Raw genomic sequence first — 23,372 nt, 5'->3', positions numbered from 1 at the left:
CCGGACAGACAGCGTCAGCATAGCGGTACATTGTTGTGAGATTGATTGGCAAAACAATAGTGGAATGCAATGGAAAGCAATGGAACAGCACTTTGCATCAGTTGTTGCCAGATTTAAACACACGTCTCCTCTCATTCACAAGGAATTGGCGGCACAAATGTGTCTGCGTTTATGTGTCAGTGTGTTTGTGTGTCCACGCTAACGGGGAGGGGGGGGGGGGGGGGGATTCACAATGTTATCCTTTCTTGGTGCCTTGAACAATAACCATTCCAAATGAGACTTTTCTGGTTGGGGAGGGATTGTTAGCCGCCACAGAATAGAGGACTGGCTGATATCAATGCAAATCACTGGGCGAGGAGGAAATTATACGCAATTACTCACCAAAACTGGGCAGTCCAGCCCACCCCAAGCAACAAGATCTCCCTAACAGGCAGAAAATAAGATTGAAATGGTGTTTAGAAAGAGTTGGAAAATGAAATTCAATGCCACATTTGTCTGCAATTACCCCCTCGTTCACACATATTTTATTGGGAGTTTTTTTTTTTTTTTATCCTTCCCCCCTCCCCCACCTCAAATATTTTCTCAAAGCTGATTGGGAAACTGGTTTCACTTCCTTCTTCCTTCGTTTTTTTTTTTTTTTTTTTTGACATGAAGAGACTTAAGGATTTGGTGACAAAAAAGAGATTTGCTGTTGTACTGGAGAGTTGGGGGATAACAGAGGCGTTTCTACCTCCCTTCCTTCGCAGCATGTTTGATTGTTAATCGTAGTGGTGGGGCTTTGGCTCTTAATGCTCCTCGCTGCAATACCAACCTGCATAAATATCAGGAGCCACGGCCGGCTTCCTTTATTACAAACCGTCTCCATCCCTCGCTATGAAAAAAATAACAAGCCGCTGCTGTTTTACATTAGGGATTACCAGACTGCAGGAAAAGAGAGTTAAGATTTTTTTTTTTGTTGTTTTATTATCCTTACTTAGATTTTGCATACGTATGACTTACTGTATTAAACGTGGCACATAAAGTGATTTTTTAATTCAATTTCCCTCCGATTGGAAATAATGGAATACTATACTGGAAAAATATTAGCATACACCATGTTCCTTGGTTGAATTCACTGCACCTTGGAAAGAAAACTGTTTTGCACCAATTTGCATTTGATTTTGAACAAAAAACAAAGTAAATGTAGAATTTTTGAAAAAACTATAAAATTATTTACAGTTAATGTTATGGAATGGGTGAGTTATAGTGTGTTTGTGTCTCTATAATATGCATATATACTGTCATGCAGTATCACTATGACTCTCTAGAATCTCCTCCTCATTTTCTTCTCTGCCTCCTCATCTCCTCATCTTCTTCTCTGGCTGTTTTAAGCTAACCCTAAAAGAATTTCATTAGTCTGCGTTTCAATGGAGAGTTTGGTGTTTCAGAGGCTTTTCCACCCTGACAAGAATACAATTCTGGCAGAAATACAGAGTATTTGGACATGAAAATGGCCAAATTTAAAGAATATCGACACAATGTATCGGCTGTCGCCAGTTTCAATCCAAATATATTGGTGACCGTAATGTGAACGCATGTTAATGAGTAAAAAGTTAAATCCATGTGGTTGGGATTTTTATGGTTATTTCATGTTAGCAAACAAATTGAAGCATCACTACATATTCTCCTCAGCGGCTTGTTTTCTTAGAATAAGGATTATGTTTCCTAATGAGCTGGCTGGTTTACTGGTTTTTGTCTTGTAATTACAATTACAATATGCAGTGTTCGGTGTGTGTACTGAGTCCTGCTCATACTGTCCTGCAACACCAGTGGTGTTGATTGTACACAAGGTTTCCATTGTATCAATTCTCAGTTCCCTTTTGTAGGTTTAACCTGCTGCTACATCCTTCCTTTGTTCTTTTTAAAATCTAACTATTCCCCTGCCAGGAAGGTCAGGATTCCTCTTCCACTGCAGTAGACTGTGTGGAAGCTCATGCTGTGTGCTACCTTCTATAAATAAATAGGATGCAGTAGAAACATGTTAATCTTAAAATATTCACATTGCAACATCTCTTGAGTGTTTTCTCAAAGTGGTGTATTATTTTCTGGTGTTTTATTTATATTAAACATTAAAATACTTAGCTAGTGTATTTAAAATGCCTATCACATCCTATATAGGCCTGGTGTGAGCTTTCAGGCATATTTATTGTGTAGCTGGAGATCAGTGTTTTGAGCTTAGAGGAGGAATGCTTCCACCATCCACTTCTGTATGTTTAGACAGAGAATGAACTCACTAGTTGGTTGTGGAAGAAATCCCATCAAATACACATCAAAACAGCACCAGTGCCTCGGTAAATCCATTTGATTGAAACAGTATTCATTCATGGTATGAAATATAGAGAAATGCATCTGGAGTGAATACTGTGCATTTTGTGTGTTTTGTATTCACTGTGTTTTTGAATGGCACTGAGTCCCAGCTGAAGCATTCCCATTGTGGGTTCACCGCCATTGACCCTTTCATCATGTTCCCGAGCATTTACATGAGATAACAATGTAGGGCGAATTTCCTAAGATCCGACTTCAAAATAGCGGGAAGAGCATATGCCGTGTGACAGGCAATAATTCAATTTGAAACTGCTATATTGCGTTTGGAATGTAATTCACACAAGCCATTTTGCGCCTCCTCCTCTCAAATTGAATGGGAAAGAATTAGAGGCTGACTTTCATGTGGAGAACGAGTGCGAGTGTGCAGCCAATTCCAAGTCTTATTGAGTGAAAGAAAAATGACAATATGAAAATGCCAGCCTTGTGATGGCAAAACACACTGCAAGTGTAAATAGTCGCCCTTTTCACAGCTTCACCATCAGTGCTGTTACACCCCCCACCCCTACTCCCTTCCTAAGCTTGATAAAATAAAGCTGGTTTTATTTAAACCACACTTTTTTGACAAATACCCATGAATCTATTTTGCTATTTTGAGCCCACTAAGTGGTGAGAATTTTTTTTCCCCCCTTGCTGTATCGTCAGTCAGACAGGCAGTGATGTTGGACCACTAATCCCTTTCTGTCAGGACAGAAAAGTTGTTGACCTGCAGCTGAAAATGAAACTATTATTTCCCACAGTGACCCCAACAAATCAACCCATCACACAAGCAGAAGAATACATTTAGAGAGAGAGAGGAAAACACTCCTCTCCTCCTCTCGTTTCCATTCCAGTTTGTTGTGAGAGGAAGATTTAGTGTGTTTTGGAATGGTGGAGCTCTCTGGCTAGCTATTTGATGTTGGAGAGAGAGAGAGAGAGACAGAGAGAGAGCGAGAGCGAGCGAGTGAGGGAGGATAGAATAGGCTGGGTTTCAGTGTTGGGGGATCAGAGCTGCTGTGGTTCTCCCAGCTCTGTCTCTTTGATCCATATCCCCAGGCCTGCCTGCCTGCCTCGCTAACTCAGGCCTCTGCTAGTGATTCCTGACAACTGTCGGCCTGAGATAAGGGGAGGGGGGCGGGGGGGGGCGAGAGGGAGGGGAGGGTGGGGGGACTTCTCCTCACACCGCCCCCTGCACCACCACATACACTTCCATTAACACAGCAACCACTTTTAAAGAAATAAATCAATGAGCAAACGCGGATGAATTATATTTAAGAAGCCGGAGCGCGGGGGGAGTTGCCAAAAATACCAGAGAGAGAAAAAAATTAGTTTTTTGGCTCTAACCCCCCAAAACCCACTCCCATTCCCCTGCCCCTTTCCCAGCGTCCCCCAGTTCACTGTTGACATGACAGTGTGCACCTGAATGTCAATGAGTGTTGTGCCTAATATTAGTCTCCGCTGCTATTAAAACTTGGGAGTATTAAGCCCTTTGACTGGGCACGCTGTCAGCTGGCACGCTCCCATGTCAACAAATCAAAAAGGATGAGCGCATATATTTACATCATTCCCATACTGAGAGATAGAGGAGGGGGGCGGGAGGGAAGGGGGGGGGTAGATACTTGTTAATTAGAAATCACCCGAAATACAGATGCTGTTTCAATTTGGCAAGAAGGAAAGCAAGGCGCTTTATACTAAATAAATAAATAAAAGACGAGACCTGCTCAAGAGAGCTGCCAAGAAAACCAGAGGAATTTAAATCATATCCACTGGTGGAATGTTTATAGAATACATTTCTCTTTATTTCTTTATTTATCGGTGTGTACTCCCTCCCTCCCTCCCCCCCTCTCAGCACTGTAAACTAAACCAAACTCAGTGTGCTCTCTTAATAAGTATATCGATCTGTTAGGAAGTGTCAAAGCCCTCCTAGGTCCTGTCTTCTCTCTGTGGCTAGGACCAAATGAAGGCGTGACCTCTCTCCATGTCTCCCCTCATGTTCCCTTACCTTTCTGACTTTTTTTTGCCTTCTAGCCTAACTAGTCTCTAACTTCCACCTCCTGCTTCACTTCTCCTTCGCCGGTTCACCTCTTCTCTTCCTCTGTCTCGCTCTCTTTTCCCCCCCGAGAGGAAGCCCGCATTCTGCCAGATGAAAGGCCGGGGTGGACGAATCAAAACGCTATTTAAATGCAAGGGCGAGAGATACTTTCCCCGGCCGATGGGGAGCTGTTGCATTCACCGATAAATAGCCAAATATAAGGGAATGCGATTTACATTTATCTTGGGGAGGCAGCCAATATGACTTTCAGTAAATCCCAGAAGATGAGGATTTAAGTGAGAGGGTCTGAAGGAGACCACCGCATACAATGTGAGGATCGCCAGCTCTCTCTCCACATTAAAAGTCTAGGGCATCTTCTGACTGTATCTTCCCTGCTGATCATATAGGCCCTCATATATTCACAGCATTTTCATAAGGGATTTGATAGAAGTGTATGTACGCATGCAGGATTTCCATAAGGGAATTCAATCTTGTATTTATTATATTATTTATTCCTTGAGTTCTTTGTTATTTGAGTGGGGGACTATAGCTGTCATATCAAAATGAATGATGTGAATTGGACACATCCTGTCATAGTAAATAGTATTTTAAATCCAGAACGCAGTATAGACATGTATAATACGCTGTTTTGTCTCTGGCTTCTTCTTCAGTGGTAGGCCAGCTATGTGAACCGCTCCTACTGTCATCTGCTTAAAGTTCAAAACAAAGTTCAGAGGTCAAGAGGGTTTTCTGGAGTCTGGATTGGCCAGCCATGTCAACCTGCAGCAGACACATGGGGGTCAAAGGTCAGGCTGTGTCCATGTGCTTCCTCTTGGTTCCAGATACCAAGCTGACAGGTGGAGGAATGTGATTTATGTAAGGACCAAGAAACATACTTACATGTTAAAATGTACTTAAAATCCAAATGCTTCCTCTCAGATAAGAGTGTGACAGTGATTTGTGAAACTTGAAATAGTGAATGTAAAGCCAGACTTTAAAGTTCTGTTTTGGATTTCTGGTCTTAAGTTTTATTCTGTAACTCAGTTTCTCTGTCTAGCTCTGTCTGTCTGCCTCTGTACTCTGTCCTTGCCGTCCAGGAATTTGGGACTTTGCAAATATTACATATACTGTTAGTCAGAAGAACACAAAGTCTACCTCAAACATAAATGGGCACTTTTTAAATTAAACAATACAGTTTTATAGTCATGAAACATTCAAATGGACTGATTTATTTATTTGGTGCATACTGTGCTTTTGTTGAGCTGAAGGTGTATTTATTAAGACTGGAATCCAAGCTCAGTATCTTCCTTTGTTGTAACTTTGAGCAGTATTTCCAGTAGTTTCTGTGATATGTACTAGGCTTATTACCATTGGAAGTGATTATATATGGGGTAGTCTTTATAAATGGGGTATAAAAATCACATTTTATCTCTTTACTGCCACCTGTTTTTCTTTGGCTTTTAATTTTTTTCTGCAATTTTAGTGCAAAAAACATGTAAAACTCAAACTGCGTCACAGATTTTGAGAAATCCTGCTGCATAATCAAGGATTTTTGGTTGCAACAATCACAAAAAACCTCAGGACTGTCTGCTGCTCTTTCTGTTGCCACTCTCTGTCTGTATCTGTTTTCCTGTCCGTCTCTCTGCGATGCGTTCAGGGCCCAGCTGTCTGCTGTTCCCAGCAGCGCTCTGCCTGTCAGCCTCCAGCTGAGAGCCATCTCTCTGTTTATTTACATGTCATTATGGCTGGGAGGTGCAGATATTAACACTGTCAACTACTATTTGACCTGACATCCCTCACTGGGCCAACTCCCCGCTGCTTCAGCAAACAGCTCCTCTTCCCTCTCATCACCAGCCGCGACCCCGGCCTGTTCTGGAAAACCCACTCGGCCTCAAATCATTAAAGGCTACCGTTTAATTTGGTGGAGAAGTAGAGGAGGAGGACGAGGTGAAGGCTCGGGGTGGTGGTGGTGGTGGGGTGGGGGGTATAAAGAGGGAGGGATGAGGGGAGGGGAGGGGATTCTTCCATGTTGCCTGAATCTACCCCCTGTGCCATCTCCCTACATATTAGCCAGAGAAAATAAGCCGACTGCTGAATGCTCCCTCGCTCTGATGGGAGCCCTGTAGAAACTATTAACCCTTGCTTAGCATGGGGCCTTGCAGCACTGGGGACATTTAGGGACTGTTGGGGAAAAGGAGAGCAACCTGAACCCTGTTCCAAAATAAGGAAAATGTCCAAACAGAGGCAAACCGATGCAAAAAAATAGTTGTGCTCCAGTGTAAGAAAGTGCAAAACAAAAGGTCAAGTTAAGAAAAAAGGTTTCAGTATTACACCATTCCAGTACTGTAGAATTATTGGAAGTCATGATGTCCATATACATGTTTGTCATATTGTATTAACCCCGTTCTGTAGTCATCTAAGAATACACATGTATAATGTGACCAACTAGAAATGTAAGTAATGTAATACTGCATAAGAAAAGACAGCCAACACTACCATTTTGGTGAAAGTACCAATAACATTTGTCATATGTAATTTGCCTTACTTTCCAACTCTCACTAAATATTCTGTCAGTACCTCTATCCAACTTTATAATGGCATCAAAATTAAACTTAATTGAGACTAAACCTGCATAACATACTGAAAAAATTAAGACATTTAATTACTGTATTTAAGACATTGTATTACTTTTTAAGGCCTTACATTTAGATTTTTTCAGACTTTATATTGACCCACAGATAAATCATTCTTAAAATGGAATTACTATTTAAAAAAAAAAAAAAACAACCTAAAAAGAAATTGACATGGCAAAAGTCCATAAATATGATTTTAAAAAGGTAAATATGCATACTATATCCTGATTGTAACCTCAGTGCAGTGTGAATGTGGCCCCAGCAGAAAGAGCCATCTGTCTGCTGCTCCCCTCAGCTACATGTTGTGAGGGGTGACAGCTTGTTTGGCTGCACACTAATCGCTGTGATCTGGGCCTGACTTGTCCTTGCCCAGTTCCTGTCACTGACAATCAAACGCCTAATTTGAATCAATTTAAAGACTTCCCCCAGCCATCCTCTGCCTCGCCACTGGCCTGACTCAGTCTAGTTCACACAACCTCTACTATTCCCATCACGCTCCAACCCATACACAAAACCAGTAAAAATAACCCATTTCACATTTTGCCATGACCTGATAGTAGACCTTTTCTCCTGCTTAAACACAAAGCTGTGAGTGTTATAGAGAGAAAGGGTGCAAAGAGCGTTACATCATTCTCATTGCTATGCAACACAAACTTTGACTAAATATGCATAAATAGTGTTGGCAGCTAACCTGAAGTAATAAAGGGGATAACGTTGAAAATAAAAATGGACCAGAGAAAGTTAGCGATTGCTCGGCTTGCTCTTGAAGAACCTCTTCTTCAAGAGCAAGCCGAGGAGCCCATTTTGAAACGGAGGATGTAGCTAGTTAACATTACTCACCAGGAAACTGTAAGAGGCTGCCTACTTCCCTCCGGACACTGCTATTTTTCTCTAGCTTACATTATTGTAATAGGGCTAAAGTTGAGATATGTTCAACAACACCCCAAAATGCACCATGTCCAAAGGAGGAGACGTGCACCTGCCGCAACCATACTGGAAAAAACGGCTATATGTGATCAAAGCCTAATGGTTTAGAGAGGCATAAAGTGAGGACACACTCTGGTATCCCTTCTAAAATGATTCATTAGCCTTTTTTGGTACATTAGTTTGAAACTCAGACTCCCAGATAGACACATATTAGGCCACAGACCTCCATTTGATCAGATCTAGTTCCGTCCATATGGGAAGATTTTAATTGTTGTTGATTTAGTATTGAATTGTAGTACTGTCTAGGAGATATTAGTGGTACAATAATCATTCTTATACTTTCTATGATTGGGATAATTTGTAGTGAATTAAATTCTAGTGAAATTAAACTATCCCTCATTTTGCTGGGGACCCCCTAGAAACCCTGGAACCCCCTCAAGGACTCTTGGAGTCCCCTTAAGGAACCCTACAGGTCCCTGAACCCCACTTTGAGAACTGCTCGAATATAGAACATAGTGCAAGCTTCCAGACAAAGAGAATGACATTCAATTATATTCAGAGAAAAAGGAAGCAAGAGAGGAGAGAAACAGGAGTCAATTAAAATACAATGGAAAGGGAAATAGATACAGTACATGAGGCGAGGAAGAGTAAACATTTCTGTGAATGAAGTGAAGAGGAAAATGAGAAGCAGGGGGCCTCCTGCCTGCTAACTCTGCCCTCAGCATGACAAAACCTGCTAATTGAATTGATGCACTGGCTTTTATTTGGAAATAGACACTTAGTGAGCTCAGATGAGGGTCCTTCCCCAGCCAAATTTCTCATGAGCAAGACACGCTGAGAAATAAATTTTGCACTGCTTGGCTCTTAATTGAATGCAACATTAACTTTAGTGAGTAAAAAAAACAGTAAAAGTAAAATTAGCCTTTTTAGTGGTGTTAATGAGACTTGGTGTGTGCTGTTTTCTAAAATCTGTTGTGTTCAAACTTGGTCACAGCAACTTGAGATTCATTCTCCATCCTTATCTTTCATGGCTGTTACCTGCTGAAATATATTTCAATATTGTTCCATTTCAGTGTTTCACATGAACTTCAAAGTTGAATGAGCTCACCCAAGGCTGAAAAGGTCAGCTCTTGTGAGCACCAGCTACTGTAACTTTCAAAGATATGACCGATACCTTGTACATTTCATGGTGGTATTTAGTGTAGCTCCTTCTTTTAATAATGTCAAAGACACTGGCACAAACCAAGGTCACTATCATCTGTCTCTGGATTTAGCATGCTATTTCCTCAGATAACGCAATATGATATTTGTCTTTCAGTCCTGTCAAGGGATGAATGCATTTGTTTGTTATTGCTGCTTTATATATTTAAATATGTCTTCTTCATGACATTGAATTCAATTTCTTTTTTCATCAGTGATGGGGGAGTTGGGATTTTCAGGATTACTGCCTCTGACAAAACCACATCTGCTTGTAGTAGAATAGCATTAGCTGATCTCATAATTACCTCTGATTGCATCAGATATTCTCCATTCAACATCGACATGCTTTGCAATTAATGCCTCACATCTTAAAATTACATCTAAGACAGTCATAGATCAAGTCTGACACCAGCAACACTGCTGCAGGCTTCATTTTTATATGTGAGCCATGTGCCCATGTACAATGATAACCCAGCAGTCTGTTTGGAAAATCCCAATCAAGATAGACAATATCCACCAACACTAACAAAACATAATCTGATATTGTGAGGTAAATCCCAAATGAGGTACATATGCATTTGATGCTAAGGTTATACGGTATCCTATCATGTTGTGTAGTAAATTACATAATCAAAAATAAGAGTTTGCATATAAATAAATATTATTTTCATTTTGCCACTCCATATCACTGATATAACGCAGTGATTCAACCTATATCCAGTTCAAGAAAGCTTTTCCATTTGCTGTTCTTAACACCCGTTGTCTGGTAGCTCTTTCCTGGGAAAAATCCTCTGGTGCACAGGAAGAGATGTGTTTTATGTTTCCAGTTTGTTTGGAGTAAACAGAAGAAGAACTGGATAGTTAGCATGAGCAGTGATAGCCACCATGGCTGAACAGACAGAGAATCCAAAATCCAAGGAAAAAGACGTCACAGTACTGGACACACTGGTTTGATTGACAGGTGATCTCTGGGAAGTGCAGTGGAGAAACACCACAGCAATGAGCGCTGAGCAACAAAGATGGAGGCAAAATAAAAAAAAGAGATGGGATACCACTTTGAAGCCCTTGGTTGAGGCGGGGCGGCTGGTGAGAGGCTCAGTAATGAAGCTGAATGTGGGAGAGGGTATTGTGTGGCATTGAGATAACCCAGGCACATCTGGATGCCTATGTCTTCTCATCTCTTCTTCATCTGTTAAAGATACCACTCAGTGTTTGAGCTGAGAGGCTTATCCACTCACCTCCAGTGTGTGTGTGTGTGTGTTATTTCTCTCTTCCTTCCTCTTTATCCTTCCAGTGGAGAAGCAGAGTTGAGCCACATAGATGGAAATCAAATCTTTATAGAATTAATGGTATGGAAGGACAGAAGATGGTGCTTTTCAGTTTCATTCATCTCACATTATCTGATGCTGCTACTTGCATTGCTGTGTAAAAATTGAGACCTAAATATTTCTGAGATCAATTCAAAACAGTTCAGTCCAAAGCTGTTATGTGATTTTTTTTTTACCCTGCCATAATATGATATTGTGTAAATTTGTGCGTGTTTGGGTTGACGTCGGACTCGGCCACATCCTGCATGTCACCGTCCGTGAATTGCATGCTGGGAATATTTGGGAAGCCCTGCATTAGATCGTGGCCATCTCTAGTAAGTGTTGCTATCATTTGGCTCCAGCTGCAGAAGCAGACTCTCCTATGGCTGAGCGTGGAAACCAAACAAAGAGCAGGGTTCCTTCTGACACCAGCGCAAACAAAACAAGGCTTAATTGGAACAGTTCAGGAAATTAGCATTGTATGAAAGCCAAACTCTTTGTCTGAAATGTGCTATTTATTTATCTGAAAGGATGCACATTGTATCCATTTACACTTCACACTTCTCCGTTTACATGGCTGCAGGCGAGCTTCTTAGAAGTTGAGAGAATTAATTACTTTTTTTATTACCATTTATAGAGGAATCTGTGTGTGTGTGCGTGTGTGTGTGTGTGTGTGTGTGTGTGTGTGTGTGTGTCCTGTCCCCTATTATCTCTGCTCTCAGGACTCCTCCAGTGACACCAAAACACATGAAAACAGCTTCTGGAAGAACTGAGAGAGATAGAGGGATGAAAGGATGGATGGAGAGATGGATGAGGGATGGGGGATGGATGAGGGATGGAGGGATGGATGGAGGGATGGATGGAGGGTCAGTGGAGGATTTGATGTTGAGGAGGACATTAGAGAGGAGGCAACAGGTCATGTATGCTGACACAAATATATTGACGAGAGTATTCTTAAATGTTCCAACATGTCAGATTGTATGTGGTATTGTTATTTTTAAAAGTAATTAGTTACTTTACTTTGTTACTTGGGTAAGTAATTCCTTACCCACTTTAAAAACATGCAGTGGCCTAGTGCAGCTTTACATTCTCTTTGTCAATTTTGCTTACTTTAGTGCATGAACAAAACATATGTTGTGCATTAAATAATATCTTATAATATGCCTATTAAGGCAGCAGTAGTCTAGAGTTTAGAGCAGCAGGTTTGTGACTGGAAGGTCGTTTGTTGGTCGCAGGTTCAGATCCCTGGACTAGCTGAGAAAATGTGGGTGGGGAAAGTGAATGTGTAACACTCTCCCATCCTTCTACAACAACTGCCAATGTGCATTCTAGCACTGAACCACCAAACTGCTGCAGTAGAGCTGCTAAGTGGTTGTACTGGGCAGCTACCAGTGTGATTGGGTGGACGTGTATGAATGTGAAGCAGGTTGGAGCTGGAAAAGAGCATGGAGCTCTGTCAACTTTCCCAGCTTTTACGGATATAAAGTGTTTAGTGATATGTACGACCCCAATATGCTTCCCCTGACACGGAAGCACACACATCCAGACAATGCACATACATACCAGTTATTGTCAAATTTGGGATAATTTGGGATAATTTGGGATAATTTGGGTTCTGGTCCCTGTTTAAGTCACAATTATGGTTCTAGAGCAAATTGCAGTAGTGACTAAAACTTATTTGGATAAATTCTTAAAATATAAATGCACATTCTTAACATTAGCTTAGTGTGGACTTTTTTTTTTTTTTCAATTAATGTTTACATTTTCTTTAACAGTAGTGGTAATATTGTTGCTATGTTAGCCCACCGCTACTGTAAATACGGGGGGAAACACTGGTCACAGTCTGAATGCCCTTTGCAGTCACTGAACCTTTTCTACAGTACAGTCTGAAACAAGCAAGCCAAGCTAGTAGAGAACACCACTGCTGTGCTGCTGTCAGATGATAACCTTGCATTTCCAACAAGCCAGCTTGGTAGCTTTTCAAAAAGAAAGAAAATCAGCATTATTTTCAGATTGACCTCCATGTATTTTTGCAAGTATACAGTGTATTTTGACTGGGTTTTATGGGCTCTAGGGATCATGAAACTCACTCAGGGCCCAGTACAAAAAAGAAAATTCTTAGAAGTGGAGCTGTAAGGTTTTCACAGCATACCAGCGAGTATCTCTGGGCCTGCCTGAGTATTGAGAAAAAACAACTCTGTTTTAGGGCCCAGAGCTGGAGCTGATAATACTCCAACTCTTTTCTGTCATTTGGAGGAACCCCAGTGCTACCTCGTATTATGCTAGCCCAAATATTTCACCCCATGATCCAAGCGCCTTTAATTGATGTCAATGAGTTTATGCTAAATATGAAGATTTGAATAATTCCTGCTTTCAAGCAGCACAATAGCACTCGCTGCAGTGACAGGCCACCTCCCTGCTGCCCTGAATAGAAGTGTCAGGCTGCTGGAAACCCCTCACCTCCTCGCCCACGTAGGGCTTTGACATCTCCTGGGGTCCTGGAGACTCTCCCTCCTCCTCCCGCTCTAACTCTCTACCTATGTCTCTCTACCTCTCTCTGCCTCTCTTTCTCTCTCTCTCTCTGAATCTGAACCACTCTCCTGGGGCGAGCCGGGGTCTCAAGGCCCCTTAAACACTTTACAAACACCAGCTAATGCCCTTTCTGGGCAAAAGAAAGGAAATTATCCCAAATTAAAGAAAAAACGGCAGTGGGGTGAAGAAAGCCGATTACAGGTATTTTACTAAAGAGTTTCTGTCTCATGGCCATCTTGGAGGAAATAAATAGCCTAAATGAATAAGTAATAAATAAATAAGGAAAATACCTAGAATAACCGGACATAAAAGAGAAAAAAATCCACTCTTGACTCTCACAAATGTTTACAATCTGTTTTTCAAAGAGCTATGAGATAAAAAAAAAAAAAAGATGTGAAAACATATCAGCACAAGTGTGACACTATTAAGATAATTGTCCCCTCTTTGAAAGAGAAAGACTTGGCTTTTGAGGAAGTGTGCAGTGCAAACATGGCCTGAATTTTAATTGGTAGTGCCAGATTTGGAACCATGCTGATAGCCGGCATTTAATTTAGTGGCCAGATAAAAAGAAAAGCAAGTGGCTACGGAGGCCAGGCCGCTATTCAAGAGCCTTTTAAATGGCCTGCCTGCCCTCCAGCTAGATCAGAACATGAGAAGGGCTTCCCCCTGCTTTTCTTTAACAGGATAGATCCTTGTACTCTCCACCCTTCTACCAAGACCCAACTCTTAGATGACTGAAGGCTGGAAAGACACTGCACTTTTTTTTTTTTTTTTAGATTTCTTGAACTAATTAGGCATCAAAATTGCCATCCCAGCAAACTTTACAAGTACGGCATGTTCTGAGAATGATGTGAGAGGAACCATGAGAACTTGAGTTTTTCAAATGTGGAGAGGCCTGATAGGGTCAAATCAAGACTTGGATCAAATTATCCCCATTTAAAGACATCCAGCAAAAACAGAATTTCCATACTCTGACAAAGGTCTGACTGTACCAAAACCTTTGAAAAATAATAAATGGTGTTGTGGTGCAAGAGCATGTTGGGTTTCCTTTACTTTCCTTTACTTTTCCTTCACTTTCTGGTCGGAATATCAGGATGAAAAACCTCAACAAAGTCTTCTGCAATTTTCTGCAACAACGCAAAGTTAACGTTAACTTTAAAGGAGTAATTCACCCCAAACTGAAATTTCACTCCTTAACTACTCACCTCCATGTCAGTGGAAACTCCATTGGAGTTTGTAGGACCACCAAACACACAGCGAGTTAGCTCCTGTTGTTCCATCTCAGCCTTCTAATAAACTATTGAGTATAACAGGGTCATCTTTTAACAGCTCCCCAAAAAAGCATAAATATCAATATATCAGTCAAATTTCTCCAAACAGCTTTTGCAGCATAATCCAAGACTTTGGAGCCAAACGATTGCACTGTGGGTCCAAAAGTTTACCTCCTGGTTTACCACACACTTGGTTTTACACGTCAAGCCAAAGTTTGATGAACTAGAGGGTGAGCATGGTGTTATATATATCTTATATCTTAAGTTGCCCCTGTGTACCTGTGAAGTATTACTGGCTGGATGTAGCGGAGGCTGCATGTGGCCTTGATTCTGCTTCCAGCTCCATTTTTAAATAATTGGTTCAGTTTCCAGAAGCCAAAGGGCAGCAAAACAGACAACACAAACCGCATGTTATTACCAGGCTTCCTCTGGATCAAATGGCTGCTTGTGTGATGTCAGGATGAGAGTTTCTTTGAAAGTTGATATCGATATTTTAGGCTTGAAGCTTTCAAGCTTCAAGTATTTTAGAATAATAATAATAATAATAACAGAAATAATGTGGAATCTGATCCAAATGTGAAATTGGAAGTCAGGTTAAGCGCTTCCCAGTGTAGTATTGATCAATTCTAAAATAAACATATAATCAATCAAACTGCATCACATCCATCATATCAGACTGGACCAGATCCCATTTGTAATAAATGGGTCCCACACATGGGTTTAACCCTGCTCAGGATGTGTGTGAGTGTGTCTTTGTGCAGCCCGCTTCTTCACTGGCAGCGCTCCAGCGGGGCCTGGCTGTGCTCTGTCTAGCCTCTAATGTCTGGAGGCATCTGATGGGAACTCTTTATGATCTTCAAACAGCTGAATCATTCATGAAGTGGCTGGGAGCACTGGGAGGACTGGGAGCCGGCTGGGGGGGGCTACAGATTAACGCCGGTCCCTGAACGCTGGTTATGGCGCAGCGCCTCAGGACACGGAGCTGTCTACTGATGCCAAGGGACCCTCCCACCCCTCCCGATCCTATTTATCATCTCATCCGCCCCCCCCTTCTCCTGCTCCCGTCTCTCTGTCTTTATCACTCTATCTCAGTCTATCTCTCTCCATCGCCCATCCTCTTGTGCTTCGTACCTCTCTCTTACCCTACATTCAGACGGAACATGAAAAAAAACAGCAGCGAAATCAATCTCCTAGTCCCGCCTCCAAACTGTGGTTATTGGTGGAAAACTGGACTGGTACTTCAACAATTGCTGTATTCCCATACAGCTGTAGGCTGGCTACTGAAAGCACTGAAAAGCTGATTGGTTCCTTTTCTGTTTGGATCACATCAAGACATTTTCCAAAGTGATATTGTCAGGTATTCGCTTGTACTGGTGTTAGATCAGCTTCAAACAGGACTCTATCCAGCCGATTGCAAAACTAGTATTTACAGCAGGAAAAATTTCAATTGTGACCAATAACACTGACCCCATAGGATAAGAGGATAGAATAAGTCGTCAGTCACTGCTCTACCTTTCCCAAAATGTTTTCTATATAAGTGGGTTTCTAAGTTTTGGTGGTGAATGATATTAGACACAGAGGCTTCCTCAGGGTTTCAGGGTTTAGTGAATTGTCACTCAGCCTGTCGAGGAGTCCTCCTTCTAATAGCGCCTTCTCCCGTGTTGTTCCAGGTGATGAGCATCCTGAGTAACCCCAGCGGCGTTCCCTCGCAGCCGCAACACGACTTCTCCATCTCGCCCCTCCACAGCGGCTTGGACTCCTCCCCGTCCAACGGCATCTCGGCCAGCTGCAGCCAGCGCTCGGCCGAGGCGTCCATCAAGACGGTGGACAGCCTCCCGTCCTCCCAGTCCTACTGCCCCCCCACCTACAGCACCCCCAGCTACAGCGTGGATCCAGCCGTGGCCGCCGCCGGATACCAGTACAGTCAATACGGCCAGAGTGAGTCCTACTACTGTCGGGTCTAGGCATGTCACATTTATTTATCGCGCTTTTCCTTCACTTCAGTCAGTTAAAGTAATAATAGGCATCATTTTGATATAATAAATGTGTTTCACTACTCATCACTTGAGCTGCCTAATGTCCCGCCATAATCACCATGGTATATTAAACAAGTTACGCTAATAAGATAATTAATTAAGCGAATTAATGCATTAATTAGCAAATATTTCAACATCAACATACTTGTCTTCACGGGCGGTATTAATATGAACTCTTATCATATCGCATCTTAAAGCATTAAGGAGTTATAGTAGTTTCAAGAACATGTTGTTAAAGCAAGTGTTTAATAGTGTCTTAAAAACCCATGACGGCTGGGCATTTTAATGGAAGACACTGAAATACATTCAAATCAATCAATCAGTCAATCAAATCAGAGCATCTACTGTATAGATGGAGACAAAAAACAAACAAAAACAAAACAAAAAACACAAGGATCTCCTGGATTACCACTTTACGTTTACATTTGCACAGCGGTAGCACACTGAGCGAAGGTGCCAAAAAAAAAAAACAGAACAGAATACAATGATAAAAAACATAGAAGAGGAGCTCCTCATAAGGCGACACGCAGAGACAACCAAAGTGGATAGCAGCATCTAAATGACAAGAGAACACAACATGGTGGAAACAGCAGAACGAAAACTGAAGATGCATGAAATGAAAAGGGAATGAAAAAGGAAATAAAGCTTTACAGAGCAACAAGGGACATGAATACAGATAAAATCTAGAGGAAAAAGTGGATATGGTTATTTGAAATGGGTACAGATGTTAAGTCAAGTTTATTTATATAGTCCTTCATCACAAAAGCACACAAAGGCCTAACTAGATCTAACTAATCTACGATCAGGAGAACAGGTTGGAGATTTATTGATCTTTTATTGGAGTTTTCAATTATCAATTGACCCAGGTCTGGCAGTAAAATAAATATTTTGCTGTAATCTGTTGACTTCCAGTTTAAATCGATATTTAACGGTCTTATTGAATTTCGGTCCCAACAATGTTATCTTGGCAAGTTAGATTTTATCAGGGGCTTTAACGTTATTAAACTTGTGTTTTCAGATGTTTTTAGATATAATTCAGAAAATAGCCATGGTGCGATAACTTCTCCCTTCTCCTCTGTGAGGGTTACGGCTCGGCTGTGGCCTCCACCCCCCCCACCCCCCCACCCCCCCCCACACACACACACACACACCCCTCCTACTGGAGACAGATTTAACATTTCACTTCACTTCAGACACTTGACTCTTCTCTTGTTCTAATTCAGGAAGCACCTGACAGATTAAAGTACATACCATCAAAATAGCAGAGCTGTGTGTGTGTGTGTGTGCATGTTAGTGTGTGTTATCAGATAGGCTCTATCTCAGTGGCAGAGGACTCTCAGTGTGCCTGCTCAACAGGGATTTAAGGTATAAACCTAGTTGACAGGAAAAAACAGCTTCCCTGGGAGGGCCTTGCTAAACCCCTGTGTAACGCACACACACACACACACACACACACACACACACTGCTCCCCCACTAGCTGTCCGGGTGACTGGCACCTTGGCAGACAGTCCTGCCCACCCATAGGTGCGCCGCTTCCTATCGTTCCTCAGCACAGAATGACAGCTTCCATTCTGTGCTCTCTAACACGCTAACTGACATGCTAACACGTGCATTACTTATCCCCCACCCCACCGATAGACACAACACACACACACACACACACACACACACACACCCTCATGTCACATCACGTCTCCTGTCACCCCTCCTCTTTCCCAGACTATAAAAGAGAGGTTAACATCACCTGAACCAGGGAGGGGCATTAAAGGAGGCGACATCCCAGACTCTCAGAAAGAGAAATGTGCCAAGCACTAATGCCAGCCTTCCAGTATCCACATTTATTATAGTGATTATCAGCGTCTGTGTCTGTCTGAGTAAGCCGAGCTCCGGTTTGCTTTCTTTTGTCTGTGTGTGACACACTCTGTCCAAATATCAGTCAACGTGATTGGACAGAATGTTCTGCACGCCACAGAACGAGAAATACAAAGACACAACAGACAGTTAAATAGAACAATAAAGGCAATTGAGTACAGGCTAAGGTTTCATCTGGTGGAATGATGGATGATTCTACCTATTCTGCTGGCCTATAGTAAACCACGCAGAGAAAAAAATGAAAGAAAGAAACAAAATGAATAATAAACAGCCTGCATGTCTGTGTTTCTTGTACGTTCATAGGTAATAGTGAAGGTTATGAGTATTCATAGGTAAAAATAGTGAAGGTTATGAGTATTAATAGGTAATAAAAATAGTGAAGGTTATGAGTATTGGTAGGTAAAAATAGTGATAAATAACACTCATACTCCCAGTCATACAAACTGATTATACGTTTACTGTGTAAAAATGTCACAACAGACTTCCATCTGTGTGTTTTGGTTTGATGACTCCAGTCTGTGGAGTGAAGAGCTGTTCCTATCTGCAGTACTAGTTCGACCTGTTGAGTCACACCCCAAGATGATGTAAAGCAATTACAACAGAATGCAATGTTAATGTGACTCTGACGGGTGGTGTGTTGATAAAGCCGGCCCATCTGAGATAATTCCTCCTTTCTTCCAAAAATCCCAAAAGTAATCCAAAAAGATGGACATGAATGTTAAGAGAGCAGACCAAAAACATACGACCGAATCTCAGCCGTAGAAAACATGTTAAGTAGAATGCATGAATGCAAAGTATGGGAAAAAGTATGGATTACAGCATGACCTGTCCAAGACTGTACCCGCTTTGCCCCCGTTCCCTCCCCAGCTCCCATAATGCCCTCGCCTTGTCCTCCTGACCCAGCGCCTCATTGGCCACGCTTCCCTGTACCTATTAACATCTTTAGCTAATGTGTGTGGGGGGGGAAATTGAAAGCGTGTGAGGTGTGAGCGACATCAATAGTCCCGTCTGACCTCTGACCCCCCAGGGTGCCTGCAGGTGAAAGCACACACATGCTTCTGATAAACATCTCCACCATGTCAGTCAAGCTGTGGAGCGTAGATCCGTCCAATCAGAGCCCAGTTTGCCCTGAGGGAGGCTGGCTTTAGTCACAGTGTTAGTCACAGGACAGGACAGAACTTAGCATAGACACATACACAGACATGAGACATGCACATCCAAAAGCTAATATTGCTGTTGGAGTCACATACTTTTTAACAATATGTCTATTGACTTTTCACCATGAAGGTAGCATCAGCTTAGCACAGTACAGATGGAAATATACTCTGACTTGAGCTGACCATATTGACAGTCATACAAACTCACACTATTACAACTCTATTGTCAGTACAGTTTCAGCACAGGTTAAAGCGCTAAGCTGTATTCATTTGTATAAGGTAGGGTTAGACTGACAAATCTGAATGATATATAATGGTTTGCTGATATATTAGGCAGATGTTAATAAAAAAAATGGATAGTGGCCTGTCAGTGTTGTCCACCACCGATATGATGGAGGTGTGGGTTGGAGTTCACTGAACAGCTTCAGGGTGTCAGTCTGTAAAACCTGCAGTGAAACCTGCCTCACCCTGCCTGAAGGAGCTGCTAACCCACCTGCCACTGGTGCCATTCTATAAATCTGACTCACTGATAGAAGGATTAAGTCTCTCTCCCAAGTGTGGAGGTGGATCCATACTTTTTCCCATACTTCCCACTCATACGTTGTACTTACTTTTGTTGCATTCTCCTGCCTCACTCCACTTTAAAACTAACCAAGAAAGCAAAAATCCTGAAAAAAAAAACAAGAAAACACTGATTTACTTATACATTTTGACTTTGACAGCAGCTATTAAATTCTACTCTTAGTGCTACTGTATGTCACAGTGATAATTTAAGAGGATTACAGTTGACGATCATTAACTAACACTCCCTCCTGTCCTGTGTGATCCTCAGCTGCTGTGGATTACCTGGCCAAGAACGTCAGCCTGTCCAGCCAGCGCAGGATGAAGCTGGCCGACCACTCGGCCGTACTGGGACTGCTGCAGGTCGAGACCGGCCAGGCCTACTAGTGCTCGCCCACGCTACACATACACAACACGTCACCTGGTCACCAGCACCGCCCGCGCCTCCCGCGACCATCCATACACATCTCTCAGGAGAGCAGCGTGTGTGTGAGTGTGTGTGTTAGGGTTAGACCGATATATGGGGCTGATATTTACCTTTTTTTTTTTTTTTTCTTTCTTAATTGGCTATTGGCCAGTCAGTGACGTCCACCTCGACCACAGCTAGTGAATATCTTTTTATTACTGTTATTTTTTTTTTAATTTCATGTCTGACCAGAGGAATCATTCCAGTGTGGTGGGAGGATTTTACACCACAGCTTCAGAGGTGGCAGTCTGTAAACCCTGCAATGAAACCTGCCTCACCTAAAGGAAAAATCCACCCTAAAACACTTTAACACTGATAAAAAACAGCTATTGGTGATGTACCTTGCATTTCTGGGTCCATTTTGTTGTTGAGTTTGATAGCCGAAAATTTTCTGCACTCTAAAACATCAACGGTAAAGGTCACATTTTGGTGTCAGTCCCTCAGAATCAAAGAGCTTCTTTCTAGTACCGCCATTTTTCAAGTATATTACAACACTTCACAAAATAACTCCTGGAATGCATTGAACATCACAGATTGATAAGATCTAACAGGATCCAAGGAGTGAAGTTGCTCACCCACCTAAGATTCATCCCGGGCTTCAGTGGAGAGTTTTAGTGTCCCCTGACGGTCTAAACGCGGCTTTAGAGGCTTTTCCCACAATAAATATCGGCAGCTTCCATCCAAACACATCAGTATCAGCCTTCAGGAACCCATTTCAGGTCAAACCCTAATGTGTGTGTGTGTGTACGTGTGTGTGTGTGTGTGCGTGAGGGAGATGAGACCAACAGACTACAGCACTTCTCGAGCAGACTGATATGGACTGACTCAGCCATTCCCGAAAGGAGAGACGTCCCCCCCTCTCTCTCTTCTCAGACTGCTATTCCTCTTGTCAACACAAAGACTCTCGAAGAGCTTTGAAAAGGGTCGGAGGTCACACACTCTCCTGACCGGCCGACCTGAATGCACTGGACGTTGGCAAAAACCTTTAGCCATATTCACTCCCCCCCCCCCCCCCCTCCCCCCGCTTGGTTGGACCATGTCATTTCTTAAGGCACCAAGTGTTCCAATTATTTTTTTTGACATTTTTAATTGTGGAAGTTACTTATGGATGTTCTTATTCTGATTCTCGTTGATTCGATGTTTACTTTCTGTTCGTTTCCTAAATATGATCTAAACAGAGGATGGGGTGGGGGGGGTGGGGGGGGGCTGAGAGAGAGAGAGAGAGAGAGAGAGATAGAGGGAGGAGAGAGAAAGAGAGATTGAGATTATTATGTACCGTCCAATTGTCCACTTCCCCTTTCATTGATCTATAAAGAAAGCGCCATTGCAGGCTTGGTAGGACAAACTCCACATACTTCACCAGTTCCACACGAGAGGGGAAGTAATTCACACACAGGCAGACGAGTCAAGATGGGGGAATGCGGAAAGAGGAGAGGTTCGTCAGAAGATTTGACCTTCCTCACTCTAATCCTAATCGACCAGAGGGGGAAACTCCTCACCAGTTTCCCCAGCCAATCCCGCTCCTCTCCGGCTCCCCCACAGGAGAAACCCGGCGGGTGGTTCAGGAGCGAGGCAGCCGCGGCGCTCCAAGGTCGCCGCGGTGACGAGCTTTGTTCCCCCGCTCTCCAGTCAAAGTCACTTAAAGGTTAACGGGCGTGGAGGACGTTTCAAGACCAAACGGAGAAGCATTCCCTCTATAGAAATCATTCCAGACACTCAAAAAACACATTTCTGCACTATTGAGTGTTTAATAAAACGATCACTTTGCTCTATATTTGATGACATTCCAGAGAGCCGCTCAGTGTTCATGTGAACTTTATGAATTCAGAGAATGAAACATAATGCCATGAAATGAGACAGAGCACAGTGGAGTTTTAAAGAGTCGATCAAACTGTGAATAAAGTCCTTTTTAATGAGATCAGGTTGTATATTGGCTGTTAAAGAAATGTGTTTGTGCAAAAAAACCTGGTAGGTGAAAGGTGCCGACGATGATTTAACTGAAACCGAAATAATTTGTTACTGATATACGTTCATCTTTTTTCTGAATTCGTTCCCATTCCCCTTGGCTGCAGGCTTGGTGGACAGAGTGTGTGTGTGTGTACGCCCATGTTGAAGGCACTCATCACCGACTCCCATACACTTATCACTGACTCCCACACAGAGGCTTTTTCCAGAACGGCCATGGCCGCCGTGTCGACCCCTCTACCTTGTGTATATTTTTTCTATGAAAGCGAACCAAGGGGGGAGACCATGAGGATCAAATGTACAGATATGCTCATTCATGCCCCGCCCCTTCCTGTTTACCTGTTTTCTTTTTTTGTTTCTATGCTTGTTTTGTTATGCTTTTTTCGTTCGGCATGTGTGTATATTACCATGGCATAATTTATTCTACCTGTATGAAGTATTAGAGTAGTGGGAAACTTGTATTGGCATTTACTCCCCTCAGCCTGTTGGTGTGTCAACTGTAACACTGGCGTAACTGTCTGTTCATTAAAGCTCTACAACTGGACCAAGACCACACAGCTGCTCCCGCTTTCTGTTCCTCTCTCATTAACAGCTGCTGATGTTGTTGTCGTTGTTGTCAGGGGTTACGGTCGTCTTCCGCAAACACTTTTTCTCTTCTAGACTCTGTTTATATGGGACTGATAATACCGATACTGTTCTGTCACAACTGTAAACTGGAGATACACTGTTCTTCTTCTACATGCCATGAATCAAAGTTCTTTCATATTTCATATTCATGACAGGATTCAAGTTTTCCAAAAAAATTGAAATATAACAGAAAGAAAGGAGAGTGCATTGAGTATACATGAGATGGAAAAAAACAAACAGGTGTTGAAAAAATGACTGTCCAAATATGAAAATTATAGACTTTATATTGTTCTTCGTTGAGATGATTCACTTGGTGAGCTTGTTCAAGTGCATACGAACTGAAGTTGGTTTGTGATTATTTATGTATACATAATGCCAAGACGCATAACGTTAAATAAGCATAGTTCATGTAATAAATTCTGCATTCGAATTTGGGAAATGATCT

General features: G+C 42.3%; 1 protein-coding gene across 1 annotated transcript in view; it reads left to right on the top strand.

Moving 5' to 3' along the window:
* LOC139662577 (paired box protein Pax-7-like) overlaps positions 1-20,256 on the top strand; it is a 61,084-nt gene extending 40,828 nt beyond the window's left edge. The window contains exons 7-8 of the mRNA XM_071541270.1: positions 15,913-16,180; positions 20,141-20,256. Coding sequence (XP_071397371.1) covers positions 15,913-16,180; positions 20,141-20,256 — 384 coding nt within the window. The remainder of the gene's footprint in view (positions 1-15,912; positions 16,181-20,140) is intronic.
* Positions 20,257-23,372: the final 3,116 nt, after the last annotated feature.

This window comes from Centroberyx affinis, unplaced genomic scaffold (genome assembly GCF_046629955.1).
Source record: "Centroberyx affinis isolate AG114_WGS23_722 - 3 ecotype Tasmania unplaced genomic scaffold, CSIRO-AGI_Caff_v1 ptg003848l_1, whole genome shotgun sequence".
NCBI lineage: Eukaryota > Metazoa > Chordata > Actinopteri > Beryciformes > Berycidae > Centroberyx > Centroberyx affinis.
This window is presented reverse-complemented; position numbering and strand designations above follow the sequence as displayed.